Raw genomic sequence first — 17,653 nt, 5'->3', positions numbered from 1 at the left:
ATTATTTAGAACATTACAGAACATGCACTTCAAATCTAATTTTAAAAACTTATCAGATGTAAAACTTACTTAAATATTGAAGCCAAAAATATTAACACTAGATAAAGTGATTTTTATAGTTGTATGAAATTATTACCTGTTTCAAGTCCAAATTCCAGATAATTTTCTGTTACAATCAAGACTGCCATTGCTTTCACGAAGAAAAAAAATCCAAAGGTGACACAGACTGATCTTTCACCACCATCTTTTACTTTAAAATAGTGTGTAGTTAATGAAAATAGAACTTTGCTGCAGAAGGAAAAGTTCAGGAAAAAAACCACAAATAACTTGATGGGAGTTAAATACAACCATCTTTACAGGAACTGAACTCCAATAAAATCTGACTACATTTTATTTTGATTCTACAACATGTCTATCTACAAGGTACTTATTGGAAGAAAGTGAAAAACTCACGAAAATTTAAAGTCTTCCAGGACATGGGACATAAAAATGAAGCAAATCTAATTGAAGTTTATAATATTTATAATTAGTGAAAAATGCACATACACACATTAAGCTGTAATTAGGACTGAATGTATTTCTAGTTTTTCTGACTCAAAATTTATTGGGTCATTAAAACAATTTTATAAAATAGATTCTCAGTGACATGAAAAGCCGAGGTAGAGGTTATATTAGGGAACTATCTTTTGTTGGGCATGTTTGTCAGATATTTTATATCTAGAATTAAATACAAATGCACACAAATCATAAGAATTATCTGTAAATCATTCAATAACTCAAAACTTGAGAATTATTAATACCCTCTGGTAAAATGTGGTATAAAATCTAAGTAAGTATCTGGGATCACCATTTCACAGTATCATTAAACAAAAACCTGTAGAGAAAACAAGTTCCAGTTGAGTACTAAGAAACAGTCAAAGGTTTGACATGCTGACTTATTAAAAAATATTAAAATGTTTTAATTTTATATGAAAATATTAAACATAATTTTAGCTGAACTCCTCACAAATTGATCAAATCGAGAGCAAATCAGTGGATGATCTAAACTAGAACCCAGATTTCTACTGTATTGTTCTCCTTGAAACATAAATCCACCAAACAAAATAGGGTTCTTGGCATAAAAAAAAAAAAAATCTAGAAAAGCAACTTTTACATAAATTATATAGCAAGCAAGAAAAATAATAACAGCTGTCATTTAGTACTTGCCAAGTACCAGGCATTACCAGTGAACTCATTTCATTCTCACATTAGCCAACTATTATCATTACTTTATAGATCTCAAAAAACTGTGGCACAGAGAAGTTAAGTAATTTGCCCAAGATCACACAGATAGAATTGAGCCCATTAGAATTTAAATCTAGGCAGTCTGAATTCAAGGTCTGTTCACTTAATACCTTATTATACTATCTCTACAAAACTGTATATTAACAGCTAGGTTACATGGCAATTTAGCAGTCACATATGAAACCTTTTAAAATAGAGCTGCCATGACAGAAGTAAATAGTTCAAACATTCTCACAATCAGAGTAATTCTTATTCAGGAATGGTTGGTCAAGGATAAGGACTCTCATCCATACTCCTTAAAACAACAAAAAAAAAGCTGTTCTTTGTCGCCCTATTTAAAAAGGGTTAATATTGTTGTTACTTATTTTTTATTATTAGGATACTAACTAGGATACTGGATATAAATGTAGAGTCCTGGTTGCTCTAGCTAAGTTAGCCTACTTGAAGGTAATAAAGATAGATGACTTTCTGGCATCTTTCAAATGGAACTGAAAAATGTAAATACACCTCTGCCATACTGTAAACTTCATGGTATCACGGATTCCTATCTTTTGTTTACTGTAGTTAGAGGACCAGGAAATGCCTGGAACGTAGTAGGTACTCAAACAAATCATGAATAAATTTTGCCATAGAAATGTTTTACACAGTAGTTTAGGTGAGCTGAAATAGTGCTAATTCTATACCTTAATGGTAACTAGACCTTTTGAAATATGCTATCAAAACAAAAGTTTCCCTGGGATAATATACTCTAAGTAGAAAACAATATACAAAAGGTTTTAGTCTAAGAGCTGTTTTTATCATTGATAATAACGAATACAAATTATTTACCACTCATAGTTACAAATTTAAAGGATTTTCTGGGTTTTATAAAGGCTAAGGCTTTGTTTTCCTAAGGCTTATTATGAATAGTTCCCCTTTAAAATGCCAAAACAACAACAACAACAACAACAACAACAACAACAACAACGCATAGGAATAGCTCTTTACCAACCTATTCCTGGGGCAATTTGGGCCCTCAGAACCGTGTGTGATGGCAAGTATCTGTATTAACTTCCTTTGGTCAAGCACCTCATTTTTCAGTATCATCCCTTTCTTGCTTTTAACTGTTCTTATCTGTTAATTCCACTCTAGCTAAATAAGCTCCCTTTCACAAAAATCTCTCTTCTTTTGCTCAAATACTGTGATTCGAGATACTTTCTCAAATTTGTTTTTCTAATTACTTATTATCAGCAGCATTATGTTCCTTGAAAAATTACTGTCTTGTATACTACAGACAAAATAAACTTTCATGGCTAATCTTGGCAGGAGGAGGGTCATTTATTTCTCTAAAAAAAGATTATTTTATTTCTAGGCATTTTAGAATACAATCTACATGTAAGGTACTCTCTAAAATCTGCTGTACTAGGAATTGGTTTTGACTTTTTAATATATTCCTCTATAAACTATTATAATGATATTACTTATAACGCTACATTCTATAAAAGTATCGATTTGCTTCTGAGACAAGACAAAACCAAATAATGAAAAGCTAGATATAACCTCTGAACTTTTTGACAAAAAATACCTCTGCATGTCTTCTATTTGCTATAATTACAGAATATATGCTTTAGGATATATATATCTAGAAATACATATATAGAGCTTCAGCATACACCTTCTGAATACATTTACTAGATATGTTACTTTCACTCTTAATTTCCTATATTCATAACTCAAGTTACATATATATACATATATATACACACACACAGATATATATAAAATATGGTCAAGTATTTGAACAAATTACTTCTTTAACATAAGAAATAAGACTAATAAACAAAAAAATGCCATTGGTTTACAATTATTACCCCCATCAAATACTCACTACCTTAACACAAAGTTATCTTGCTCAGTTTAACTCTGCAGTACTCTGGTTACAGAACAATATGGAAATATGAAACTCTACTGAAGTAAAAAGGCTAATCCACATAACAGATATCAGTTTTTCTATGATAGTGAACAATAAAGGAAAAGAGAGGCTAAATTATTTTTATAACAAGAAAAATAAATCTTCAATAAAAATCTGAACTTTATTGTATAAGTTTTCCCTAAATATATTTGTCAACTGTCTTATTTTACCAAACAACTTCTAAGTCATTCACAAGCAGTAAGAGTATACTGCATCACTGCAAAAGCTGGCATGATTTTGTACTAGTAAGCTTAAGTAGGACTGTCGAATTAACAGGATATCAAATTCAATTAAAACTATTAATGGGGGTTTAACAAAGCACATGCAGTTTCCATGTCATTTTAAGATGCAATGTGAATATTTTAAAACTTTTCCACAATTTAATCATTATGTTCAAACTACCACTTTTTTCTTTTTTATAAGAATATAATTTCAGAGTTTTTACATTTTTGCTCTCATGTCCAAGACAAATTTTATAAGTTTTAAAAGAAATTTCATCTAATTTTCAACATTCAAGATGGAATTTATGAAACACAAAACACTGTTTAAGAGTGGTGATAAGATTATAGAATACAGATGTTCAAACTTTTCCCTCCAGGATATTCTGAATCTCATTTATTTCTTCTTCAAAACTTAAAAGAAACCAAACTGATGGTTCCTTTTTACCAGTATCAAAGACAACAGTTCCATTTTCTTCTTTGGCATTATAGGGAAGAACTTAGAAACTGGAAGAGAATGAGGAAAAAAATTAAAAAACAAAATATAAAACTCCAGAACCACAACTGACCTGCTTTTGAGATCTAGCTATGATGTGTATCACTGTCTGAGGGCTTAGGGCCCTCAGACACTGGTTTGAAAAACAGTGCTTCATTTTTACTGAAATCAGGATACTAGAATCTATAGAGACAATTTCTAATTCATTCATTTACACTAAAAAGTAAAATAACTTCTCTAGACAAAATTTATATAAAATGACTAAAATGAAATTTCTCAAAGATTAAACCCACTACCAAACTTTGTTACCATAGAATTAAATAAATTACAAAGCATGTCAACACTAAAGAAAAAAATAATGAGATGTAACCTAATCCATGAAGCATAATCTTCCTTATTCTCATTAATACTTTAACATAATCCTGTATCACAAACACCTAAAATGTTATAATCCCTGCATCAATTCATAGTGAATACTGGATAAATCTTAAAACCAAGTATTTGAGTCTCAAGTTAGAACAAAGCCTCCTACAGTGTAAAATACAATAAATATTCTGGTACCATCACCTGGCTATGCCCATAGGTTCAAGCTTTCATTCAACAGCCCCCAAACTGCCACTTAATTCAGGATGATATATTTACCATCTCCTAAATGTTATGGCTACACCATCTTGGGTCATAACCTATTTATTATCTGAACTATGCTCTCCCCTTCCCTTTACCTAGTAAGACTCAACTCAAGCTCTACATGCTTCATGAAGCTTTCCTTTACCTTTCCAGCCCAGACCATTATCTTCCATTTTTGAACTCATAGCACTTACTATTAAAATATTTACTTGCCAAGTATATCATACTGTAGTGTGACAGAGATGTTAAGAAAGCATTTTCTGGATCTAGACTGCCTGGCTGAATCTTGTGTCCACTCTTACTATGTGATCACTCACATTAAGTTAATTAATCTGTGTCTCCAGTTTCTTCATTTGTAAAATGTAATTAACACATCTACCACCTCAGAAGGCTGTTCTGAAAATTATAGACTTCTTTGTGTTTCTCAGCAACAACTTGATGTTTTCTATATAATTGAGTAAAATACTGAACTTCTAATACCAAAAAGTTAATATGGGAATATACACAAGGACAAATGGATTACATAATGATGAAAATCTAAGGTATTAATTTTAATTAATTAAATTAATTCTGAACTGTGTTTAAATCTTTTAGCCTTTTCCACAAAAATGTAATCTGAGAGGTACAAAGGATGGCAGCTTAAGAAAGAAAAATCCTCACCATAATTGATGAATCAGTAGTAGAGGCATTGTATTTAAAAATATGAAGATTTTTGAAAACCAGAATAAACAGCTAAAAAGGATCAGAAGTGGCAAGGGGATAGGTTAGGGGACACTTAGTTTTTAATACACCACTTTTAGTACTTTTTGTCTAACATTTTAGACAATTCAATCTAGATTTTAATAGTTTTGATCTACAATGAACCCACCACTCTAGAAAAAAGTACGTTACGCCCTGGAGTTTAATGGATCTTAAATTACATACAAATTCACAGTGTAAGAGTACATATGTTTGTTTTACTAACCTTTTCACTCTCATTCACTATTATTTCCACATCCTATGAATTAAAATATAATGAATGTTAATGACAATTAATAATAATCACCTGTTAGAAATGTTTCCCATGCTTATTAAATACTATTACAAAATGTTAAGATTTCAATATAATCTAGCCCGTTACTGGCGAAGATCTGATACTACACCCAAAACAGAACAAGTATTTAATCTATTTTATAGAGAAGTAAACAGGCAGCTTTTCTAACTAGTTATATTCTCCCTACAAAGGGAAAAATCTGGGTATTTTCCAGCAACATCCAGTGCCTAACAATTTGTTCCTGATCAAGTTGAGTTAAGCAAAGAGTTCCTGAATCAATTCAAGTCTATTTTGGGACTCTATTTTGTACAATTATCATGTTTCAACTCAAAACTCAACTGTTGTTCTACCAAACTTTTAGAGCAACATGCATTTTTTTCCATTTATATATAAGCCTAAATAGTAGTACATGTTAGTAAACTAAACAAAAGTCTCCTAAAAAGACAGACTTTTGTTAGCATCAGAAATACCAGAATATAAATCTAGCTTCCTGAGAGAAAGAACTAACCACACTACGGTATCCTATCCCATTTGGAGTTCTTCACTGACAATTGTAATAACGTTATTTTGAGATCACTTATAGAGACCTTCTTTCTGTACAAGGTAAGATAGTAATAAAGTTTCTTATTGAGCTACTTATTAAATTTCTCTAATATCTATATAACAAATTGTTTGGAATAAACAAAATCCTTTTATGTTCTAATTCCATAAATATGCTTATTAACAATTTATTTACATAGAGTAACTATGCCTAAACTACTAGAGTTTTTAAAATAAAATTTTTCTACGTTATTTCCTTTAAATCTGTTCTTCATAAATTGTCTATGATTTTCAAGTAAATTAGGTATTTTCCCCTTTTATACATAAATACAATCTGATAATGTAAATCAACATTATACCAAAATAAGCCTTCTATTATTTACAGACATGTATAACAAAAAACTTACTAGGTAAAATCATGACATTTATTTGTTTATGACTTAGTGAAAATAATGGTCAAGTACCCTTACCATGGGTAAACTAGTCCCCCTACCTTTATTCTGCTATTATTTTCATGGATAAAGATGATAGTAATAGTCAAACTTCATATGCAAAACTACTGATCCAAATGGTTATTTTCTTTTAATAATTTTTTCCCCTTGTTAACCCCTCAGTTTTAGCTAAATGGACCACCTACTTTAAGCACTAACTTATTTTGCTTTATATTACAAAATCTCAGCCCAATTTAGGGGTAGGATAAATTTTTTCCTGCTACATGGCTATTTTTTTTTAAGTTTTATTTTAATATCAACATTTTTTGCAATTGGAATTTGGCCATAATTTATAGACACAGATATAAAAATTATAATAGGAAAGAAAAATCTGGGATAGGTTGAAAGATTTACTCAGTAAGATATATTTGTATATTATTATATTGTATATAGAGAGAACTGATAAACTTATTTTCAAACTTGAGATAAAAGCTTTCAAGTGATCAACAGGCTGCATTTTTAGTTCTAAAATGGCAAACATCTCAGACCTAGGATAACAAATAAAATATACTTATCTAGGCACTAATATGTTCCAACTTAGTTTGCATTTACATAGCTTTAAAAACCTAACTCTTATATTAAAAAATGTCTCCTATACTCTAACATTTAAAAACTATGGCAAAGATATTTTATCAGTGCTTTTTTGAGAAAAAAATAGAATGAGATCATATTCCAAGAAATATTTTGTTGCCAATACACAAATCTAATGAATAGTATCCTAAGAAATAAACAGAAGTTTTCTGAAGTTTCTCAAAATTTCACAAAATTTATGATTAACTTTAATGCAAATTAAGTTCTACTTTGTTAAAAATTATATTCTTGTTTTTGCTTCCAACTAATAAAAAATGTTTTCTTCAATTCAAATGATTAAACCTCCCACATTTATTTTTCCATAAGAAAAGGCAACCAAAATGCCCAAAATGCATTATGCTGTGCTTTCTCACTGCAAAAGAACCTGAAACTCTACCAAGAACCTGCTACAGTGTCTTATGTGCGCTGAAACTAAAAATAAAACACATTAATCCTTATGACCCAGAAAGTAGAATCCTTTTAAAAATCATCGGATCTTGTCTTCCAATGTTAAAAAAAAGAGATAATTTTTAACTGAAATATTTTTTATATTTTCTTTAAGATGAAAGTTTAATTCATATATCTTAATTAAAAAAACAAACAAAAATAACGCAGAACTTAAAATTCTCTCAGCTATAGACAAAAAATTATTTATTCACATGTGAAATTCACCCCACAAAGTTTACAGCCAGCCAGCCTCAACTACCCAGACTATGGAAGGAAGGAATAGCCAAATATTTTTAAAAGCATAAAACACAGACTTTATTTAAAAATAAAAGCAAGCAAGCAAACAACTATTAACCAATATCCTGGATTAAAATAAAGCAAAACAACAAAAGGGTACCCTCAAAAGAAAAATGACCACTTCCAAGCTTAAATAAAAAAAGTTATACTTAATTATAAATTAATAAACAGAAATATAATCCTATTTCCCAAGTTAAGTTCCCTGTATAATCCTAGGTTTTTGACCTGAAAGGTGAATAATTTGGCAGCAATAATGTCACAGATGTCCAAAAGTTTATAAAAGGAACAAGCTTTGACATATGCTATGTAAAATTTTCAAGACCAAACAAGTACCTCAGCTCAGATTCAACAGCTTTGACTCTGTTTCTTTCTCACTAGGAAACCTGACATATTATGCAGTTCATTACAGGGTTTAGTGTTTTATAAACATTTCCTTTTTAATCTAAAGCAGAATATTTTTGTAAAGTAAGAGTACAGTAATTTAGAATATTTTAAGGAATTTAGAAAAGGTGACTTAAGTTGCAATAGTTTGCTGTAGTTGTCTACTTCTAACAGCAAATACAGCATTTAAATTACAGACTTTAATTTACAAATCTACATACAGAATTGAATGTTTAACACAGAAAACCTTAGAATTTATTTCAATTTAAATCATTCACAACTTTTTGTTTTGTATAATATTTGCATGTCTGGAAACCAAGGCAAATTAAAATTTTAAAACACAGTCTTAAAAAAACATACATAATAGGGTTTTGTACCTGAAACCATCCACATTGTAAACTACAAGCGCTATGGAAATGTGACTAATGTTCCAGTCCTTTAACCAAATATAATAGGACTACTGAGAAGCTTTATCACTTTGTAGAATAGCTTTCTTCTCACTCAAATTCATGTAATTGACTCAATATTACTCTGTGATACAGCTTATTCATAATAGGTTCTTTTTCTAAAAAAAAAAAAAAAAAAACAAAAAACCTGATTGTAGAGTATGTTAATTTTTTAAAGTTTTACTTCCACCAAAGGATCTGTTTTTTTCAAGCACCACTTTTATCCCGTTCACTTATTCTTTTCTCCTAATGGGGGGAGGGGAAGCTTCATATTATAATATCAGGAGATTTCATTTCTCCAATGACTTGAAGATTTCATGGGCCATCATACTATCCTTACTGTAAAGCTTTCTTTACCCTTTATCATACTCATATCATTAAACTTGGCATAAATGGAATTGGAATACAAAAACTTGGTCAAATAGATAAGAGAGTATTAGTTTGGGTTTAGGAATAAGATTGGAAGCAGGTGTGATGGCTGAGATGCACGCACAACTCATTTGAAGCAGAAAGCAGAGCTGATGACATGAGATAGCTGTTTTATGTTCCAGCATTCAAGATTTTAGTGTCACACACTTTCAAAACTCTTTCTCAAGCTTTTAAAACTGTCAGGATTCTGTAAAAATTATAATTGTTGTCCTACATAAGTATGCCAAACAAAACTCATGGGGGGAAACCACGGAAATAAAATATTTTCTTCTTTACTTTTAAGTAAACCAATTATTTAAGTTACACGTGTCTAATTTGGGGACCGCTTTAACAAAGGACATTTCATCAATAACAACTGCAGAGAATTTCTGAATCAACTGATGTATGTGTGACTCTGCAATTAAGTGGAGCTATTGTCCTATGTAATCAATGGAGACATGTGTTTGACTAATAAGTAGGCACATACAATAAGAAAATAAAGAGAAGCCAGACAGAGGTCACTGCTGCTATACTCTGTTCATAGGGTATGAAAGGCATACCAGATATATTACAACTAAGATAAGACTATAAACAGACCCCTCCTTGGTGTTAATCTGGATATCTGGCATTTAATTCTGGTTTCTTGCATGACTTTGAAGGCGTAGGTCATTTTCTCACATGTACAGGTTCTAAGGAAAATCACGTACCCAAGCATAGACATGATTCTACTTTCCTTGTTCCTCCCAACCCCTTTGTAGAGGGTCAAAGTTGGCAGGAAATAGCTAAGATTCTAAAATAAAGTCTGTCAGCACTTTCTTGTCTCAGGGATGGAGGGAGAACCAGCTACTAGATTCCCGCAGAGATGCTATTGTTTGGTGCCTTTCAAAAGAGTACTACTTAAAACAAAGCAGACCCAGTTCAGTGCTAAAGACTGTGTGGGACCTTTGCTCTTACAATATTAGGCATTACTGAGTAAAATGAAAAATGAAATTCATTCAAATAAACAATAACTGGAGTAGCTATTAAAAAGTACATTTTTCCTAATTTTTCTGTATTTAAAGATAGTATATACATTAAATAAATATGAATATTAAGAATGTGAATATTTGTAAATACCATACTATTTTAATAAATCTATAAATCATGAAAAAAATGAAGCAAAAAGAATATTCCATAATAAACAATATTTCAGAGAACATGAAAAAGTACAATATATAAGTGGCTAGTGCTATTTATCAAGTTAAAATAATTTTAGTGTATTTCATATGACTCGATGTCTAGAGATGGGTCTTTATTCTGACTAAATGGTATTTTTCATATATTTAAAACTATAGAATTACACATCAGTATTTTAAATGCTTCAATTTAACTTGCTCTTGAAATTAGTACAACAATGGATATCTGGGGATGTTTCTCAACTGACACACATGATCACTATTTCTGCCCCATACGATATACACTTTGTGAAGATGTTGACTTAAGGCTTTGTTCTGGTTCTTTTGGTCTAAATTATACCAAAATGAATCCAAACGAGTCAATAGAGAGATAGCACAGTGATGATGAATGTCAAATCATCATCACTTATAGCTTTAAAACTAGTTTAGCAGTCTATGGACAAATATAAAAGATGTAAGACATGCACTTACTCTGCTAACTCCCCAAATCTGACTAATAAACCACATAGGAAGTAAAGTAAAAACCTTCAAAAATAAAGAATAGGAAAAGAGATGACAATAGAAAAAAGACTTCAACAAAATTTGGAAAACAGTAAGCAGATGGACAAACAATAACTGATTTAGATTTCAGCTTTCTGCTACACTAGGACTACAAGGGGAGAAACCTGGTAAGAAGACAATTAATTCATAATGTGCACTGGAAGTAAGGAATTTGAGACAACAGATACCCTTGAGGCAGGGTTGCAGAATGGATGAAAACAGAATGACTAAATGTCTGCATTAGTAGTAATTAGATTTCCCAGATCTTCTGTCTTACCTAATCATATAGTTTAGGTGATGGCACTTCCCCAACTCTAGCAGAACCCAGAAGAATTAGTGTTAAACCAGAGAAGATTGGGCTTAGGAGTATCAGGCAAATCTAAGGGTGACAATGAAGAGCTAAAAACAAAGGGGGGCGGGAGGAGGGAGAATAGGACATAGAAATGCATTTAAATTAATGCCTACTCGCTGAATGCTGAGTCTCTGAGCCTTCTTTCCCAATCATCTCCCACAACATTGGCTGCCACACTTAATACACCAGAGATGAGAAAATGAACAATTCTTCTCTGGAGAAAATGATAGGCCAACAACCTGCAGACACTGATATTCAGAAGTTCCTCCACGAATGCTGCCAGTTATCCACTCACCATTCATGAAAAAGCCCACCAATCAATAAGTTCAGCCACTTGTACAAAATTGCCATTTTTTTCATGCTTCCTTCTTGAATATAAACAGATACTCAAAAATCAGAAGAAATTTGAGAGCCTTTTTTAACATTAACATTGATTAAAGCAAAAAGCAGGGAAGGGGACTCAAACAATGCAAGTTTCAAATTATTAATATCCTTAAAAATAAAAAAGATATTATACACCTATGACACAAGAATGCCATCAAAATGGAACATTCAAAAAAAAAGTCTTAAAAATTAAAAAAATAACAATTGATACAAAAATTTCAACAGAAAGGTTAAAAAAATTAAGAGAAAAATCAAGACTATAATATAAAATCAATGGGAAAGGGGAGGTAAGTTAAAGAATCACTCAAGGAAATCAAACATCTCACTGAGTTTCTGAAAAAGACATAAAACAGAGAATCTTACCAAAAAGACAATATAAAACCTGTGAATAAAAACAGATTGAGCACTTCAGCTTACTTTTGGCCCCTCCTGAATCCACACCAAAATGATGGTAAAGGAATTTGTTTTTAAGTAAAAAAATACAATGAATGAAAACAGAGGAAAAGCAGTTAAATTTTAAAAGCTAGAAAGCAGGCAGATAAGTGGTAGATGACTGACAGAATAAGGAAGCTCAACTGGAAAGCCCAATACAATCTGATGTTATTGCAGAACTCCCAGAAAGAATAAGGAACTGATCAGATACCACGTAATTATCTACTGGCTAAAAGTGTGACTGTGTTGGCAGCGATGGGAGGTATTAGGAAAAAGGCACTACTAAAAATAAGTACTTTAAAAAGTAACCAGTTAAAACTCTCCTACCTCAAAGAAGTCTGATGATTTATGCTTTGGAGAGGAAAGAAAAGATGATCCCTAGCCTATCCAGCAATTCAACGACCTGTCTTACCATGTGCTCAAGGCTTCAATTCAGCCTTTTAGTGCCTCACACTCAAATATGAACAGGCAAATATCACCAGATCTAAGAACAATCTTTAACATGAAAGACAGCTACCAGACCAAGCAAAATCAACTCAAAGTAAAAAAATATTTGGCAGAAAGGAAATCTTCACAAACTCAGAATCTCAAATACACACAAGATAATGTAATCCAAAAAAGAAAAAAAGAAAAAGGATTCCATAAAGGTGGAGAGGTGGAAGGGAAGAAACAGAAAGAGCTCTTAAAAATTAAAAATTATAGCAGAAATTAAAAACAAAAAGAACTAAAGGATTGGGAAGGCTGGGAGAATATCTCTAAAAATTTAAAGTACAAAAATATAAACATCAACATCTATCAAGAGAAAGATTATGACAGTCTTAGAGAATCAGTCTAAGAGATTCACTACCTGAACAATAAGCTTTATAGAAACAGAGAAAATGGAGAAAAGGAAATCACAAATAAAGTAATTTAATAAAATTTCCAGAAGTCAAGATCGTAAATTTCCAGACTGGAGAAGTCCCAGCACAATGGATGAAAACAAATCCTTGACGAGGCACATCACAATAAATATTAACACACTAGGTGACTTATGAAAAGATGGGAAAGGTTCAACAAAGGAAAAATATAATACATGCAAAATCATCAGAAATTAGAATGGCAAGTGGAATTCTTAAAGAGCAAGAATGGAACTTCAAAATAAGATAATGCCTTCAAAGTTTTTAAAAGAATGATTTTAAAACTGTAATTACATTCTCAAAGGGTTAATCAATCAGGTAGAATAAAAAATACTTTCAGGTCACAAAAATTGCAAAGTCACAAAAAAAGATACTTCGCATGCAACGTTTCTGAAGATAATACTGAGGATAATGTTCCACCAAAATGAGAAAGTAAACCAAGTAAGAGGCAGACATTGAATGTAAGAAAAAAGAATGTCAATTCAAGAAAGGCAAAAAGAATACTTGAGAAGTGACTGGTTCTTCCAGGGAGATAGCTATGCATCGGTTGGGAAGGTTAACCAATTCAGACTAGGGCTCCAGAAGAGCTCTCACCAAGAAGATGAAATCGACACACCACTTGATGCGTCTGAACATTCTGAGAGATTTATACACTCAAAAGACTTGGAGGCTAAATTAAAATGGACAAAGAAAACAATGCAAATAAAAAACTAAGACAAGTTTTCATCTGTAAATAGTGTTTACATAGATATAGCATAAACACTTAAAATTCTTTAAAATGACATACTATACTTGGAAGATGAGCTGAATAAAATGATCAGTGGTAGGTGACAACCCGGGCAGATGTGCTATGTATAGCCTCATTTCCACAGTGAAATGACAATAGTTAAAACCTAAAACTGAAATCTAACAGTGGTCTTCTACACATATAGAAATACACATGTAAACATTATACAGAAAGAAGCTGGGAGAAGTTGCCTCTGGAGAGGTAATAGAGAAAAGAATATTTAATTTTAATAAAAATAAGAAAAAAGAAAAAAATATTGCCCATTAATTAGTACAGAAAATGAATTTCTAAATTTAAAAGTTAAACCTAGAACTTAATACAATTAATGATGAAATTTCAGAATACCAAAAGGATAAAGAGAAGCAGCTTCTATGTAGAAGGTGTATATAAGCGGGGGAGGGGGAGGAGCAGAGGGAAGGGTGGCATATGTCAAGATAAAGAGGGTATCCAATTTTTCAAGAGTTTTCAAATCCCTGAGGAAAATGATTTCTTTCTTACAATTTGTGCCTAGCCAAACTATCTAGTGAGTATGGGGGGAAAATAAAGATAATTTCAGGCATGCAAGATTTCAAAAAAAAAATTAAAAGTACTGCTCTTTCTAAGGACACTATAGAAGAATGCATTCCAATAAAAGGAGATTAAAAAAGGAAGATGATGATGTGATCCAAAAAGAGGCACAGAGAATTCATAAGAAGACAGTGAAGAAAATCCCAGTGTTGATAGCTAAAAATCTCACTGAAGAAAATCCCAGTGTTGATAGTAGGAAGTTTAGAGAACTGAGGGCTCTAGGAGGATATTTCCATGGGGAAAAAAAAAAATAGAAATGATATATCTGAACTACCGAGGTTTAGAAATCTGTAGACGAGCTTAGCTTCTACATAACAAGAATAAAAAATTGTTCGAGGAAGGAAAAAGGACACTATAAAGCTTAGCTATAAATATTTTCATAGGCACAACTAACACCGACTACTGATTTAATAAAAAAAAGTTGTCTCCTTACTTTTCTGAAAGAATAGAAGGGAAGAAAAAGAAAGAAAGGTGACTAATATATACAATTAAAGAAATACCACTATCACATGAAATTTAAACACATGGAAGAAAATCCTAAAAGAGGTAAAAGTGGCTCCTGTGACATGAAACTCAGAAAAGGCAAGGCAGGGAATTGGCATCTTTCTCTGTATTTTAGTTTTTAAATTACTTACCTCTACTTTGAAATTTTTTTTCAATTAAATAAAGAGGATTTCAACAAAGAAAAATTCTCTAATGATCTAAAACCTTTTTAAAATCACAAATGAAAGCTAATGGTGTTAGCTGAAAAAACAAATTCATAAAATAATGTTAATGATGTTTTGAAGGATACACTGCAAAAGACAAAACAAGCAGGCACCAGACTAAGCTGATATTCATTTCCTGTGTGGGCTTCATTAAATTGTAGTAGACTTCAGTTACTAGATATACAACTGTAGCAGCCACTGTAAAATCCACCAGCCACTGGTATTCTGGAAAGTAATGCAATGCTGAAAAACAAAGGTTAAAAAAACAAAAAGGTTTTACTTTCATAAACAGCTAGGAAAGGTTTATCTATTATTAACTCTAAACGTGATAGACTTTATTTTAATTGGTGATTTGCAATATAAGAATTACAAATATGAGAATCTAAAAATGCAGGAAATAGATCAAGAATGTTGGCATCCAAAACTAAATTTTAATACCCTTTAAATAATGAAAATAAACCTGAAATGATTACCAAAAATTATTTAAACTGTTCTTAAAAATGTGATTACAAAATGAGTTGGTATTTTCTTAGCTGATTAGCTATTTTTAATGAAAATTATAAATAAAGTTTTTAAGAATCTGAGCTATGATACTTTAGAATACAACTTATGGTAGACTACTTTAGGCTTACTCATATTCATTTCTGTGAAGAAGCTAAACTTTATGTTACGGTTGTAAACTACACTACTGGAAGGTTAGTAATTTTGAATTACTGCAGATTAAAATAATAAATAAGTATACATTTTATTCCTTCTTCTGGGCCTATAAGAAAAACTGATGAAATGTCTGTCAATTTTTCTATAAAACCACACCCTTTCAACAAACTATTCCATCCTTAAAGGTTTACATTAAAATTAGTATTCTCTGAAAGTAAATATGATTCCATCTCCTTTTTCATCTCGGATATTCTGGTTTACTTCTGCCAGAATGTAGTCCAAAATATTAATATCATTTTGTAGAAAGCCTCCTAAAAATGTGGAAGTAAATCACGTACATAAATATCAATTTCTATGTTCTCTCTGGCATATAATAAAAAGATATATGTTGCTTTGGAAAAATTTTAGTGTAAAATGTAATACCCGAGTACATTTTAAAGCCATACATTTATAGGAAAAGTATTTTTAATATACCACTCAAAGAAAGACATTTAAAATATCAAAACAAACTAACCAAGCTTAATCTCTATGAGGTAATACCAAAAATTCTAAATCCTTTTGTGATTAAATTTATTTGCTTCAAGTTAATTTAACATTCTTAATTTGCTTTAAGTTATTTAACTTTTTTGGTAATTGACCTTATAGCTTCTGAACATCAGTATGAAAAATTTACCCTAAAGTGGTTGCAAGGTTCCTATCCTCCAGTTACTTCTCTTCCCCTCTAAAATTCTCCATGCCTGCCCTCACTCACACAAGCTTCTTCTAGGGAACTTAACAGCAAACAGCAAAGAGACATTCAAATGATATGTTAATAGGTTCTTAAAATAGTTAATACAAATTGAGATAGTATTTTAAGATATTCAGATATCAATAATATGTGCATTCAAATTATGCATGTTCAATCCAAGTATTATATTATTCTTTTTGTATTCAATAATATAATTATGTATTTTCCTTTTCACAGACTATTAGAATCAAAAGAAAAGTTAAGAGTTTACCAAGCCCAGTAGTTCGGGCAGAAAACTCTCTACTTTTACTTAAACGCATACGCAACAGGCATTCACAAATAAATACATCAATATAAAATTAATAAAACAGCTCTCTGTTATTCTGATGAACTGAAATGCTCTTGATATTATGTGGCCAGTTATTAAATTAGTATCATTTGCAATTAGTTCTTCAAAACTGTACAAGTGAAACAAGACATGGAATAAATTTTGTGCTGAAGCCAGATTACCCTAATTTCAAGTTTTTAAATTCATTAAAATAGCCTAGTTCTCACTGACTATTGCTAATTCATTCGTTGTATAACCCTAGTCAAGATATTTAACTCGTCTATCTAATGAGTTAAAAAAAAACAACAACTTGATAATAGTTACATATCTTATAGAATTGTGAGGATGAGTTAACACAAGTAAAGCACTTATAACACTATCTGATACATATGGAATTTTAAGATATTATAAAAGTTAATTAGATGAGAACTATTCGATAAACATTAGTAAAAATGATAAAAATCTACTAGTAATCATGAGAAATGTACATATATTCTTTGATTTATAGATGTCTGTGAACATTTTATACAAGTTAAGCACATATAGGATAGTAAAACAAATGTAACAACTAATCAAAAAGTGCTTTTAAATGTTTTAAATTTTGTATAAAAAAGTAAAAAAGAAAAAAATTGACATAATCAGTCTTAATAATATCATAAAATTGACTTAAATTTTCCTCATTAATGTTTTTGGGTTCTAGGACACCCTTTTCCATACATATACATAAAATATTTGTAGATGTAGAATCAACTTTCAAGTATATTTAACCCACTATGAACCACAAAGTAATATATATGAGATGTTAGATGACTCTAGTAAGGTTTTTCTAGATGGTGTGATTTAACTGAAAAAGGGCCAACCCCAAAGCAGCAAAATATACATTCTTCTCAAGTGCACATGGTACATTTTCAA

At 31.0% G+C, this 17,653-nt stretch overlaps 1 protein-coding gene across 12 annotated transcripts in view; it reads right to left on the bottom strand.

The window, feature by feature from the left end:
• Positions 1-17,653, bottom strand: part of TMEM161B (transmembrane protein 161B) — a 63,504-nt gene that overhangs the window by 11,356 nt on the left and 34,495 nt on the right. For 2 of the 12 annotated variants that reach the window (XM_016118690.2, XM_036225280.1), the window contains exons 5-6: positions 15,116-15,272; positions 137-288 (exon numbers count right to left, since the gene is read on the bottom strand). In XM_016118690.2, the coding sequence (XP_015974176.1) occupies positions 137-288; positions 15,116-15,272 (309 nt within the window). Of the gene's footprint in view, positions 1-136; positions 10,253-15,115; positions 15,273-17,653 lie in introns of those variants that run through there. The other 10 variants (XM_036225281.1, XM_036225282.1, XM_036225290.1 and 7 more) reach the window with 9 other exon arrangements.

The sequence above is a fragment of the Rousettus aegyptiacus genome, unplaced genomic scaffold (genome assembly GCF_014176215.1).
Source record: "Rousettus aegyptiacus isolate mRouAeg1 unplaced genomic scaffold, mRouAeg1.p scaffold_m13_p_8, whole genome shotgun sequence".
Lineage (NCBI taxonomy): Eukaryota > Metazoa > Chordata > Mammalia > Chiroptera > Pteropodidae > Rousettus > Rousettus aegyptiacus.
Note: the sequence above shows the minus strand (reverse complement) of the source record. Positions and strands in the feature narration are given on the sequence as shown.